The sequence below is a fragment of the Sciurus carolinensis genome, chromosome 8, assembly GCF_902686445.1.
Source record: "Sciurus carolinensis chromosome 8, mSciCar1.2, whole genome shotgun sequence".
NCBI lineage: Eukaryota > Metazoa > Chordata > Mammalia > Rodentia > Sciuridae > Sciurus > Sciurus carolinensis.
The window spans coordinates 35,719,673-35,734,705 of NC_062220.1; the positions used below are offsets into that span (position 1 = coordinate 35,719,673).

General features: G+C 41.6%; 1 protein-coding gene across 1 annotated transcript in view; it reads left to right on the forward strand.

The window, feature by feature from the left end:
* The window catches only part of Wnt2 (Wnt family member 2), a 44,764-nt gene that overhangs the window by 21,072 nt on the left and 8,659 nt on the right, over positions 1 to 15,033 (forward strand). The window contains exon 4 of the mRNA XM_047559877.1: positions 4,145 to 4,409. Within this exon, the coding sequence (XP_047415833.1) occupies positions 4,145 to 4,409 (265 nt within the window). The remainder of the gene's footprint in view (positions 1 to 4,144; positions 4,410 to 15,033) is intronic.

The window sequence follows — 15,033 nt, forward strand, 5'->3', positions numbered from 1 at the left end:
TGATTTTCCTAACTGTAGATTGGGAATAACTACTTACTTTGCCTAATGGTATAAGATAATGCATGTAAGCCATCAGGTTTACACTGGACACTGGCACATAGTTAAGTAGTTGATAGATGGTTGCTGTTGTTATAATATTCTTATAATATTGAAATATTTGAATTCAATATTCATTAATTAGGAATCATCATTGTGGGTTTCTTGGTCCCATGTCTTACCCTTATCTCAACTATTCTAAAGCAGGCTGCCTAGATTCCCTCTACTTCTCTGATTGAGCAGGGTTTTGTTCTCTGCAAGGTTAAGGGTTTGCATTTCAAGTCTGCAAACCAGTAAACAGAAAAGATGGAGGTAGCCTCCCATGTGACTGAACACTGAACTGGCTGTGTTAGCAGCGTGCGCTGGAGATGTGACAAACCTGGTTGGAGAAGGCACGACTCTCCCACAGGGTTAATTATCAGATAAAGCCCATCACTAATCCACAATCAAGAACTGATCTTGGTACCAGGTGAAATACTTCCAGTTGCAAGTATCAGACTGCAGGGACCCTAAATAACGAGGAAAACTTACTGTTACAAGAAGTTTGGAGGTAGGGCAGGTCCCAGCTGGCTTCAGTCACTCCTTGAAAACATCCTCCAGAACCCAGTTCCTAATATCTTTCAAGACAGCATCTACAGCTATGGCCTCATCTTGCATTGACTGCCCTCATGTCCCAAGGAGGCTACCTCAAAGAACCACATCAAGACATAGAAAAATTGCTTTCTTCCTTAGGAATCTCTTTTAAAGAATTTTAAAAAACCTTTCTCCCTTGCAAATTACCTTAAGATGTCTTATTATATCACATTGACCCAAGTTGAAACATTGAGTTTCCCATGTAGAGAAAAATCAGTGGCAGGACAGTGAAATGACCGTTCTTGATTTAGGCCACCTGGACAGAGAGAGAGCCCCTCTAGAGGCACATGTTTGCCTAATACCAACACAAGTGTTTGCAGAAAGGGGAATGGATGGTGGCACAGATGACTAATAGTCTGGCACTGCTATGTGGATTCCTACAGCTTTATAAGGTGTATTTTGAGTATTTTGAATTAATATGCAAATTCTTCCATCAATCATATAAAAATCAGCTTTGAAGTTTGCCACCTAGAAACTTAGTGTCACAAGGGGAGGGCAGTCATATTTCCTGTCATTCTTAGAAGTAGGAGTACGACTTAGGAGTCAAGAGCCTCACTTTCTAGGAATGCACTTAGAAGAATAAGCATATTAAGAATAAGCAGGAGCTGGGGAGATAGCTCAGTTGGTAGAGTGCTCGCCTTGCAAGCACAAGGCTGGCTTCGATTCTCAGCACCACAAAAAAAAAAAAAAAAAAAAGCAACTCCCAAGCACTTGGCATGGAGTGGGTTTTGTATGATGCTATCCCAGGTCTCAGGAGGGAAGCTCCTGGGAAGGTGGGACCCACATGGAGCAGAATGGGAGAGCCAGGAGGGCATTCCTAGGGGGTGTGTCTGTGGCTGAGGCCTGCTTTCCAGGTCACCTTGTGAGCTTCAAACCAAATGCCTGGAATACAAAGGTATGGGGAGATGGACATGAGGGGGAGTATAACTCCACAGGAAGTTCCCTCTAAGATATCCTTTAAACACACAAAGTCTCTGTAACAGGGAAAGCCAAGCTGGTGGAATCCTTCCTGCTTACGTCTCAGCTCTCAGGGCACAGTCTGTAGTAAGGGCAAAGTTAGAAACATCATGTGAATGCCAAGGCCCCACCTGGGAAGAGTGATCACATCATTCACAGATGAACAACCTAGGGCCATTGAGGTGTCTGGCCTATAATTAGTCCATCAACTCTTGAGTGTTCTTGAGTGTTTCAGACACATTTCCAGGCACATGAATAAACTGGAACTGACTTTCTGGAATGAATAGCATGCATGCACACCTGCTTGTTCTGTAGCCTTGTCAGAAGCAGAGTTTGCAGAAGAGCAAAATGAAGTCATGCATTAGGGCAAAATTACCTGGAGTGAGGCCATTGTTGAGAGGCAGCCTGGAATATTGGGGAGCTGTTATTTAGGGACAGTGGGGCATAAGCGAACATGTGAGCCGCAGGGACTTTCACATGGACTGTATGCTAGAGCCACCTCACTCATACCCCATACCTGGCCAATTATATCACAATCTCAGGGAAAGGAAAGAGCACTGTTGAATCTCCTGCTTCTGAGTTCCTAGGAATCTTCACTTTAAGAGTTTCAGCATTTTGGAGAATGCCATCAAGGGGATTTCTGCTTCCCTTGCCTGTGCCTTCATCTTTGATACCTTCTGACTCAGGGATACAAATTGCTCAACAGGCAGGCTTCTCCTCTTTACTGTTACTGAACAGGGGCCAAAGCCATAGTCTGAAGAGATCTCCAGGACTATGGGTCTCCTCCACAGTCATCCTTTGCATTTCGTGTCTTTAGGCATCTATAGTCATAGCTCCTAACCAGCAGTTTAATATTAAAAGCTGTTTTAGTGTAATATTTAGTATTATAATAACTTGGAAAACATGAAATGAACAAGAGATCACTGCTAACTAATGGGGGAGCAAAAGTCAATTCTGAGATAGTGAATCCTGTGAAAAAGAGAACAAGGGGAATTTTTAATCAGAAAGCATGTGCTTCCAAAACATTTTGAAGAAATCCATATTTGCAGGTACTATGAGTTTTGGAGACTTCAGAATCTGGATTTATATCCAGCCATTCCACATCCCAGCCCCAGACCCTGGACAATCATATTCCCTTCCTGATCCCTGGTTTCCTCATCTGTAAAACTGGAAGAGCAGTCATTGTCATTCAGGGATATCATAGACTGATTCGCTCCTCATTTAGTTGAGCCCAGGGGCATTGGGCCAGGGCAGGATAACTCTGACCAAATGGCTCTGGAGATGGTGCAGTGCTCCCAGCTCATCCTGAGACCAAACTTTCCTGGATAATTCTGGGGCCCACCTGCCCCTCCCCTCAGACCTCACACCCACAAAATGGGGCCTTCATTTTAGGAGCCAGTCAAATTGGGCTTGTCCCAATTTTCATTGCTTCCTCTTTAAGAAAAAACAGAGCTAGCTCAGCCCATGGTCTGAGCTGAATCACTTGGTCGGAGTTGAGAGATAATCTCCCTCACTTGATGTCAGGTGCAGCCTGGCTCTACCCTTTCCTGACAGTGTGCCTTCCTGCAAGAGCTTTATCCTCACTGTCTTTCTCCTCCCCTGCAAGATAAAATGGTAGTATGGGACTGTCCTGACACCCAAGGTCATTGAGATAGAGTGTACAGCATTCTCATGGTGCCTGAAACATAAAGTAGAAATGATGATTCTTCTTATCAGGTTCTTGAAAGGTGCAGACTTACAGCTTCTTGATTAATTTGAGTACAGCTTGAGCATCCCTTATTCAAAAATCTGAAATTCGAAATGCTCCAAAATCTGAACATTTTGAGCACAGACATAACACCAAAAATGAAAAGTGTACACCTGACCACATATGACAGGTCACAGTCAAAACATAGGCACACTGAAATATTGTATAAACCACCTTGGGCTATGTGTAAAGGTGCATATGGAACATAAATGAATTTCGTGTTTAGACTTGGGCCTCATCCCCAAGATATTTTATTATATATCTGCAGATATTTCAAAATCTGAAAAAAAAAATTCAGTTTCAAAATTTTTCTGGTCTCAAGCATTTTGGTTAAAGGATACTTACTTAATGGTAATGATGTACATTTTTAAAATAATAAAGGTTCATTTATTTAGAAAATATTCTAATTCATTCCTGCACTCTTTAGACTGGTCACATACCCTATTAAATAGTGAGCTTTTTTTTGTTGTTTGTTTGTTTGTTTGTTTGTTTGTTTGTTTTTAATAGTGAGCTTTTGATTACACTGATAGCCTATGGGATTCACATCTGGGCTCTTCCCCTCCACTCCCTACCCACTACCCCTGCCTGCTACAGTTAGCACAGTGTGGCTGAAGTGTCCAGCAAGTGACAAGTGATGCTCCAACATCTCTCTGTCGTGAGCCCCAGGATCCAGCTTGGAGTCACTTCCTGGTTGCTTAGAGATAAGGAAAGTGCAGCATGGGTCAGGCGCTTGAGGCTTCCTCCCTGAACCTGACCCTGTCTCTCTGGCAGGCTGTGAAGCGGTTCCTGAAACAGGAGTGCAAGTGTCACGGTGTGAGCGGCTCATGCACCCTGAGGACATGCTGGCTGGCCATGGCCGATTTCAGGAAGACAGGCGATTATCTCTGGAGGAAGTACAACGGAGCCATCCAGGTCGTCATGAACCAGGATGGCACTGGCTTCACTGTGGCTAACAAGAGGTTCAAGAAACCAACGAAAAATGACCTCGTGTATTTTGAGAATTCTCCAGACTACTGTATCAGGGACCGAGAGGCAGGTAAGTTCAAAAGACTTTTTTCAACCATCAGAATTCCACAATTTAAATGAGCTTCTGTATTTTTAGGCTGCCATTTCAGCCTGCTGCCTTCAGGTTCCAAGTTCATGTTCTTTAAAATTCCTGTTGAAAATGCACAGAAAACTCTCCCAAGGGACTCGAGAAACATGTAAATAATGTGCAAATTCTGGAGAAATGAGAATCCAACAAGAATGTACATGGCAAAAAGTCAAAGTATGCAGATTAACAAAATTCTTCATCCTGGGCAAAATTCTAGTTAGTAGTCTAAGGTGCGTTAGGTGCGGCAACCCAGCATCTTTCATGTGATCCTCAAGCTTCAGTAGTTTTGCAAAGAATCTCCCCTCCCCCCTTACAACTCCCACCTTGCGACTATGGGAAAAGCCTTTAAATTTAGCCTCTTCTAAAGTCTGCCCCATTTCACATTCCCTTGCTCTTTTCAATCTGCTTAGAAGTTGCTAGCAACTAAAAAGCAAGAAATTTATCCACATCTCTTGACCGTAAGTGGGCAGTATGTAAGGGCTGTCTAAGAGGGACCTCATTTATTAAAACCACACCCTTCCTAAAGGATGGCACCTTCTCCATCTTGAACTCATTTGAAGAGTGACTCCATCAGCTTCAGCATCACAGCTGTCCCACCTGTCTGGTTTTATATGTGTGCATTCTCCACCTCTCACCCCCGTGATTAACACTGAACTCCATCCAGGCGTAGCTCCTTCTTTGCAAAGACTCTAGAGTCAAATAAGAGTGAGTCAAAGAAGCCTAAGTTGATAGGAGGTGATGGGAGTCCACAGCCCACTTTGGCTCAAGTCAATTTCTTGGTAGAAAGCAAAGAGTTTCAGTATCAGGGAAAAAAATGCTCTGAATTCTGAGATTGCTTTTCATTCCAAAATAATTGTAACAGAACCAATAAGATGGCACAGATGGCCGTCTAATCTAAGGTTAGATTGGTCAAGAGGCAAGGTTACCTGGGAGTAGCACAAGAAAACCCACGCCTCTTTTTTGCCCTAGAGTGGTTGAATTTTCTTCGGCTTGTGAGCTACCTCTCTACAGCGTGGGAGCAGGTTTGTACATGCAGCCTATGGATTAATGACTGTTGAACACAAGGACCAGATGCTATGCCCCACTGCATTCCAGACGTGCTTCAGGACCTCTAACAAGTCATCCTACCTGTCAGGCTAAACTTTCAGCCAAATCACTATGAAACCCGTGCTTTGATACAGAATTGTCCTCAGGGTCTGCCTATAACTAGGTGTTTAACCTCTGCTTCCTTGAACAGGACATGGGAATAATGATATCTTGATCATTTTAGTTCCTGTGACTCGAATACTGTGTGCTGATTACTGGGTTAAGATGATTGCATGCATGGTCCTATTGAATCTGTGGAGCAGCCCTGTGACATCAGTGCATTGGAACTTGTTACTGGAAAAAAAATGGATAAAAAGAGGGACACTCCTAGATAGTCGACACTAAGAACCAAATTCACAACTTAGTTTTTCAAGTCAGATAAGCAGCCCTAGATATCATCATGCCCATTGTACTGATAAGAAAGATGAATGACAGGCTCACAATCTCATGGATAGAGAGGACAGATGTCTGGCCCCAGGCTGTGCTTTGACCCTGAAACCACATATGTGCCCCACCTATCTTCTATGTAGAAAGACCTTGCAAAGCAAAACCTCATATCAGAGGACATGCCTGCTTCCAACACATCTTTTTTGGTATTTTGGATTGAAGTTATACTTGATGAGTATTTGTTTACTGGATATTCAGTGAAATAAGGGCCAGATTTTCTTTTTCCCACAGAGGTGATTCTGCATCTAATCCTTGCTACCTCTTCAAGTAACTAAATTATTCTTGCACACTTTGCTCTATTCCTTGTATCAGAAGAAAATTCTGTTTGTTGATCTTAAAATAGCAAACATGTCAGCAGTACCCACTGCATGCCATTCTCACAGGGTATCTGTAATATTTTGTTATTATCCCATTTTATGGGAGAGGAAACTGAAACTCCAAGAGGTTAAGAATTTTGTCCAATGATTCGTAGTTAGTAAGAAGCAGAGCAGGGACAGTCTGTGTCCTTTCTACCATTTCTCTCTGCCTCCAGCCACATTAGGCATAGGACACATAGTTGCAGGGACTTTCTGAGGAAAGTGAGGTCATTTATTAACTCTTTTATTTTTCTTCTATCTTAGACACTAAATGTGCTTCTCTGACTTGAAAAGAATTGAATTCTTTAGTCCGAGGTTGGTGTTGTAACCAGGAGCCACCCTGTTCTGCTTTTCTTCCTCCTTTTTCCTCCTCTTCCTCCTCCTTATTTCCCATCTCCTTCTTCTTCTTCCCCTTAATTAACCAGCTCTAATATACTGGATCAGATCTCCAGAAAGACTCCTGGATTATTTGTAAATTATCTGAACTAAATTTAATTAATACCTTTTTCAGCAGAGGCCAAGGAAAAAAGTCATCTATGCGAACCTTGCAATGTTTCTTTTTAATTCTGTTGACCACAGATAGTTCTAGTAAAAAGATGATTCAGAATGTTTCATATCATGGAGGGAAAAGTCCAGTTTGTTAAAATAATATTTTTTCCATTGTTCACATTTGGAGTCTAGTACAAATAGCCGCAGGTATGAGATGCAGATGTTCTCTGAGAAAGCCTCAACTCATTTGTCTGCTCAGGACCTGGTGTTTGGTTGTGTAACTGATGGCCTTCTAAAGATGAGACCTCATTCTGGCTGGTATAAACTTCTGTGGCATGTGCACTAGCAAGCTGGTCAACACAGTTTTAAAGAAGTTTCTGGTATGGAATCATCCTGAAGTAGCTTCTAACCTCTGTTGTTTTGGGCAAAGAAATGTGACAAAGAATTGTGAGACCTATGAGACCAGAATTGCGAGACCTGGTTCTAGCTCACAGTGGATGTGGGAGCCTTCTCTTTCTGTGAAACAAAGGTGTTGGGTCAGTGCTGACATGTAGTCAGTCTATATTAAGGAACCACGCCGCATGTGTGAGCATGTTGTGCGGCACACACTGAGTACCCTCTGCCCTGCACTACAATTGTATTAGGAAGGATCTATTTTCTAGTAAATGGAACTCTCACATGTTCAAAATGGGTTACCTTATGAGATGTCAGGCTCCAAAACAGGTCAAAGGTTTGCAGTAAAATTTAACATCAAGTAATATACAACTTTTAAAAATTTTATCTTTTTAAATTGTTATTCACCCTTCCCTACATTTTATTTTATATCACCCATTTCACTTTGCTGTAATCTTTGTTTTGCTTTTTGGTTTTATTTATTTTTTAAATCATGCATATTTAATATCCAACTTCTTGGGCTCTTTCTACTTGCTCCCACTAGAAGATCTGTGGTGGTAAGCAGGTTGGATATTGTCAAGGCATCCATATTTGGAACTGATTGGTTTTACTCTTGCTAGTCGGCAACTGCTTCCTGCTCAAAGTCACTCATGGGCAGACGTGAGAAGGCTTGCTTTGTAGATTAGGCTTGTGCCATGGCTAAAGTGGATAGTCTTCAGATCTACTCCACTATTTTCCATAATGGGGGGTGTCTATTGAGAAACTCATGAATCAGGAGCTGTTCCTGAGCTTCTCCATGCTCTTCATACTTAAGCACATCCAAGTTTGAAAAAATCAATGATTTAGGTAGTTTGCCCCTAAGTATTAGGGAAGAAGTTGAGTTAACATTCTATTTTATTGGAGTACCCAATCTCTTAAAAGGGGGTAAATTTTTCTTTATTTGAAGAGCTCTAAATAAACATCAACTCCCAAATGCCCCTACCCTGACTCATCCATTATAAGAGGGTCATTCTTTTGCATTCGTGTCCTCCATGTACAGGAACCCTCTTGCACTGCAAGTCATTCATTAAAATGATTTTTGTCATTAAAGCTTTCCCTGGAATTAGCTTGAAGTCCTAAAATAATACCAGGACTAGGGAGAAGCATGGCAGAATGGAGACCCTGGTGTGTTTGTGTTGAGCCCAGACCTCACTGGGAAGCCATGCTGGGAGCACAGGTTCAGTACCCACTCAGAGTTGGGTCTGCACGACACGCCTGACATGCATATCCCTGACTCCTCACAGCAATCTCTTCCATTTTCAGAGAAGGAAAATGCATGAGTCTCCAAAAAGTTATTTCACTTGCCCAAGATCATATGGTCTATAAGTGATGAACAAAACAAAATAAATAAAAATCAAAACAAAAATCCATACCTTTCTTGTTCTACCACTTCCCTTCAGAAATGTGGGTGGTGGTAGATAAGGGCAGAGGTCCTCTATAATAAAGAGGCAGCATGAGGATATGAGAATTGAATAAGGAGCGGTGCCCATAAAGTACTGAGGTCAAAAGTGACCAGAATTAAGCACCCATGTTAGCTTGAGTTGCCTCGAAATTCTTTTCAATTAGAAGCCCTTCAAGTTTTTAAGATTGTTAGTGTCTTTAATTGTTCCAAAAAACAGTAAGCAAAAATAAATAAGTAAATGAACAAATAAATACCAAAGAATATATGGCCATAACAACAAGCCATTCCCCCTAGTCTTCAGTTGAAGAAAGTGAAGATTCCTTCACACAATCCAGATTTGAAGAATGGGAACAACCAAGTGATGCTGTACATGTGACATTTTGCAGGCCAAATTGGAGGCTAGGTCTGAGAAGCAGGGCTTTCTGGGAGGAGTGTAGTTATCTACTCTGGTTATTGCCCCAGGCATCTGTAAATCAAAGAAACCCTTCAGTTAGAGATAGGTGCATCTCTAACTAAGGAATGCTGCTGTCCTCTCACAGAAAGCGTCTGTACCTAATCACAGGCCACTTTCACTGTTTATGATGTAAAACCCTGACCTGGGCCAGAGGTCACCCTGAGGTCTCCTCTCCAACTGTAGGAAACAAGCAATACTCCACTTCTTCTCCAGTCAAGTTCAAAAACACATGGAGCTCAGCAGGTGTGCAACTTGTTGCCTGCTGAAAACCTGATACCTGGCTGACAGCTGCAGGCTGTGGATGGTGTAAGCTCTCAAGTATCACTGTTTTTTCCTACATTAATTATGTTTGGCAAACAGAACTCAAAGTCGTGGGAACCCAGTCCCAATCATGGTGTTCAAAAACTGGTGTTCTTCATGTGCCTCATAGTGCAGCCTGGTGTGCAAAAACTTGTCAATGCAGATTGTGTCTCATGAACTGATTAAAAGCAGGAGAACGATGTGTTAGGAGTGGACCCTACTTAGATAATAATATATACAATTTGCACCACTACATTGTGGATCCCTTGTTCTTCACAGAACACATATTTATTGAGATTTTCCGTGTGCCAAACACAGAAACCTCAGAAATGCAAAGAGGGGGATGGCAGATTCTTGCCCTCATGGCTTCATTGATCTCCTGGTTCTTGTAGACAAGCCAGGCAGCATTCAGGTAAAAAGACACATTCTGGATGGTAAAGAATTCTTAAGCTGGATAGAAAGGGGTGTTTCTTAGTCTTCAGTTCTTTGTCCATTACTCTGTACATGGTCTCACCTTGGAGTTGCCATTTAACAACATAAAGATTAAGTTATATATCTCTTTCTGATTTAAAACTTACAGAAATTATTGAGTTGATATCTAAAAGGTGCTAAAACAGATCAGAAGAGCACTTGGTGAAAAAATATTTTGGTGAGGCTCATAAGTCACCATTTTCATAGGTAATTTTTGGTTGTTGTTTAGTTAATACTAAAATTACTGTCCTGTAACCTTCTTTTCAAACTCCTAAGTGGCTACGATACAATTATCTTTCCCTCCTTCAAACACTGTTTTCTTCACCTTAATAACAATACATTCTTCTGATTTTCCTCCATCTCCAATAGTTGGCCTTCCTCAATCTCAGTGTCTAATTTCTCCTTTTATACATCCACATTTGGCAGATTTTGCAGAGCTCAGGAAGAGAGCACACTCCCTCTGTGTGTACTTTCTTCTGGCATGGGCTTCTCTATTCCTGTTGCTATCCTTGTCCTCATCTGGGTCTTGTAGCCTCACCCTGTATCCATTTCCCTCATCAACAGCTTTGCTTAAAATTTCTCACTCTTACATCAACTGGCTTCTGTTCAAAACTGAACTCCTGATTTGCCCAACTTTTGAAACTTATTTTCCCCCACTCTTTCCCTTCTCAGAAAATGGCAATACCATCTACTCTGGTGGTCAAGCCACAAACCTGCAGATTATTGGCTTAAGCCCCTTTCTCTCTTGCCTCCATCACCTGTCTATCATCAGGACCCCTTAAAATATATGCAGGTCCCATCCATTTCTCCATCTCACTGCCAACCCTTTGGCCAAACAGACCTCAAACTCTGTTCTTTCATTCATAGCATGTGCCACAGTGTTTAGTTAATTAGTTACCTCTCTGCCCCACTGGATTCCACTGTGATTCCATTATGACCAGAACTCTGTCTTATTTACTGTATCTCCAATACCTAGCATTGAATTGAAGGAATGGCAAGTTATAAACAACATAAAACACTTCACTTAGATTAGCTGGATTCTTAGGTATGTTGGTGCAGCTTCATAGGCTAAAGATGGCTTGGTTTCTTTATAGGGAATTATGAAGCATGTCTTCTCACTACTGATTACCTTCTGACACAAATTATAAAACTTCTCATGTATACTCAAGTGTTAAATGAAAATTTTCCCTCATATTCAAGTGCATTAGTATGCATTGACAGAGCTTCAGATGCTTGCTAGCCATTTCCCCAGATGAGAATAAAGGTCACAAATAAACCCAGCAGCAAACTGTGCCTACTGCTTTTAGTGGCCACCAGATACTCAGTTATTTTACTCTTATTTACTACTATCAGTGGGATCACTGGGTAGTTCATCTGATTTTATTGTTAAAATAAGCAAAAATAGTTTTTATGTCCATGCTATTTTATGTCATGGGGATGATCTATAAAATTGTGTTCTCTTTCAAAATATAAATACTTAGTAGAATTACTCTACATATGAACACATACCTTATTTTGAATTAATTGATAGTAGCAATCAAATTAAATTTGGGAAAATTGAAAAAATAAATTTTCATTTTAATAAAATGAAATGTTCATTTTCTTATTTCTAATCCTTTGACCTAATTTTAACTACTAACAATGAAGAATTTACCAGATAGATGTGGTGTGGGGATAGAAGGGCTAGGAGAAAACTAATTTCTAATTACCACATTAATGTGTTACAAACAAATGGATGATATTAAAATACATTAAATAAATAATTTGATTACTTCATTTAGGCTTTCTCCATGAAATCCATTTTGTACTGGTAAATCTCTTGTTTAAATTTAGGTAAATTTTACTATATTAGGGAAGGAGCCCAGCATTATGGATTAGGAGACTGTGTTGCTACAAATTGCTAATCATTGCTATTTCTACTGATTAGTAATAGGGTAGCCATGGACAAATGAACTTCTCTGTGTCTCTTAAGATAAAGTACTTTGTCTAGTGGTTTCTAATGTTCTTGTGTTTCAATCTAAATGAATTTTAATTCATTTTACTCTGCTCGCAATAATAGAAACTTAACTTGAGTTCACAAACTCCCTTAGGTTATTCTTTTGAATTTCTATGGTTTAAAAACATGCCACATTTCTTTTGTGTCCTCTATCTACCCAGAAAAGTCATTTGAAGAGACACAGTTTAACTGATTGCCCTGAGGACTGGGCAGTCACTCTTTAGAGAAGGTACCCGCACTGGGCAAGGGCTGCAGACTGCTCTAGAATTTTTAAGAAATTGTTTTAATTTAATAAATCAACAAATATTTGTTAACCACCTGAGCACTACGCAGTATGTAAAAGAAAGGATAAGATCTAGCCATTGTCCTTGGGGAGACAAGATGCATGAGAAATAACCAAACATTTCAAGCCAGTATCTGAGCTCAGTTGCATGATATGCATTGCAGGCCTTGTGAAGGAGGTTGGTGGAACTTGAAGTAGACAGGGGTGCCCAATGGAAGACACTTCAGTAGGCCTGAATCCTGAAGACTTTCCAGGAAAAGGAGGGTGAGGAAAGCCAGTGCAGGAAATTAGAGTAACCCCTAGGTAGAAAGTCTTCATGGTCCCTTCAGTGGGACAGTGAGGAGTTGGCCTGGCCTGCTTAGAAGGTATAGGTGGGACAGGTATTAACTGTGGGTAGGGTAGGAATACCAGCTATGGAAAGTCTCACAAAGTCTAGCCATAGCGTTAAGTCTATCATAAGATTTGCTAATTTAATGGAACATGGGTTTCCTGTGCCAAACTTTTCACATCATGAAAATCTTGAATAAAATCATCTGAGATAAATGCAGATATGGTCTTCCCTAAGTAGCATTAGCTGTGCAATCCTTAATGTGTGGAAGGGCAAACCTTGCAAGTAGATGAATGTGCGGTCTCTAACATTTGCTCAGTAACATTCCTTTGTTCCCTCAATAAATCTGTGTCATTACTGACAATGTGTAAGTCAACCAGAGGAGAAACAGCCTATTGGATGACAGGCTTAAGTGAATCTTGCTTTATGCCCTAATGGTCAACATATGGGCCTCTGTCAGCCTGAGTGGCAGGAATTTCCAAAGACATGGGCCTATCCAGAGAGAGAGAACACACACTAGAGCGCCCTTCCTCCAGGTCCCAGAGGTATGGGTCTGGGAACTATTAGCCAAAGCCCTCTGTTCCTCCTCTGCTGTCAGGAAGATGCATGTTGGTGGAGACAGAAATGTTTTTACACTGGGAACCCTGACTCCATTATTAATTTTATAGCTCTGGGGATGGGATGCTAGGTTCTATAAAGCTCCCTCAGCACTGCCTCACCAAAGTATGTTATGTGGTCCTAACATACGTGATTTAGAAACTCGGACTCTTCTTCTCTTTTCCCTGGTGCCCGTGTGAGCTCTTGAGTGAGTCAGGATAAGGACAGTACAGATGGGGGGGAAAAACACATATTTGGTCAGGAGCAGCTCCGTCCCCTGGCCGAGGCACTGGCAAACCTGGCAGATTTGCCTGGATCTGGACACTGAGTTTCGATAGAAGATCTCAACAATCATTTGGGGTGAAGATAACAAGGGGGCAGGAGTCCGAGCCCAGAGCATAGCACTTTGTGTCTGGGGGTTGGGCTCTGTCCCCAGCAGGTCTCCAGTGGGGGCATAAGTTCACAGTCAAAGCAATGGGATAGTGCAGGCAAAATGGCCCTGGCACATGCAATGCTCCAGACATTTTGGATCTCTAATTGGAAACAAAAAGAAAAAATGGTGTATAAAGGGAAATAAAGAGGGAATAATTTAAAAGAAGGAGAATGAAGGAAGAAAAAAGGGCAGAAAGGAAAGGCTGCACTTCCACCCTACTCAGTTCTGAAAATATGAAAACTTGCCCTTCCAGGCTTATGGCAGTTAGGTATGGCTGGCTTTTTATCTCCTGTGATTCCCATCATGGCCCAAACAGGCATGTGAGTGACTCATTAAATATATGTTGTTATATTATTTGGGGTGATATCTAAAATCCTATGTCCCAAATATTTGGAATCAAACCAGTAGGCACATCATAAAACTCAGTGGCTCCCTTTTACCGCGTGCGCACGCAAACACACACACACACACACACACACACACACACACACACACAATTTTCATCCATATCTTTTATTTTAAGCATAATGGTGAAGCTCTCTGACTGAGAGGAGGTTAGTAAGACAGTGTTGATAAGACCTGCTGCTATCAATGATAATGAGTCTTTGTTATGATTCCATTAAAGGAAACCAGTACAAGCAAATTTTATATAGATTCTGCACTCTGGAAATGCTCTTTTCAGAGTTCTGATGAAATGGATCTATGTTCTGCTAGAATGGCAGCAAGCATCCAAACTGCCCTTCTGCCCTATAGTTTGTCATTAGATCTAACGAGATCCAAATCCTAAAGCAGGGCCAATTTGTAGTCTGTCGCCAGGCAGCCTCCTGCTCTCCTACTTCATAGATGCCCTTCCCCTCCCCCTCAGCCCATTCCCTGGTATCCTGATATCTCAGGGGGGCCCATTAAGACTCCAGGCTGCAGCTTCACCCTTGTTCCCACATCAGTGGCTCTCACTCCTCAAAAACCCTTTCTCATCTTGCTTCTCCTGGGCCCTCATTATACCCTGTGTGGGCAGCCAGTGGAGACTGGCATGTCCAGATTCCCTGTGTTTCCCTGCATTTTCTAGCTGAGCACTGAACACTGAGACATCTCATTGCCAGTATTTGTTTCCTTTACTGAAACCACTTTTAACTTAAGCTGGTTTCAGTGGTTATTGCTGTGTCCATCACTCTCTGAGTTCTGATGGGGTTGAGGTCACTTCACTGAGCAATCCCTCTGTTTAGAGTCCAGGCCAGTTTCCTGCATTTGGGGAACCCATGCGCATTACACAAGACTGAGTTAGCATACCACTCAGACTTCCTTAGGCTTTGAGTCACTGTGGATTCAGGAACAAGACCCCTGAGCCCCTACCCCCCTAAGCCTCACAGTCCCAAAGGGGATAAAGGATTCTGACGTATGGTAATATGCTCATATTTTGATAATGCAGATCAGTGGAAGTGAAGAATGTTTAGTGGTGGGCAGGGCTTATTAAGAAAACATGAAAAGTTAGAAAT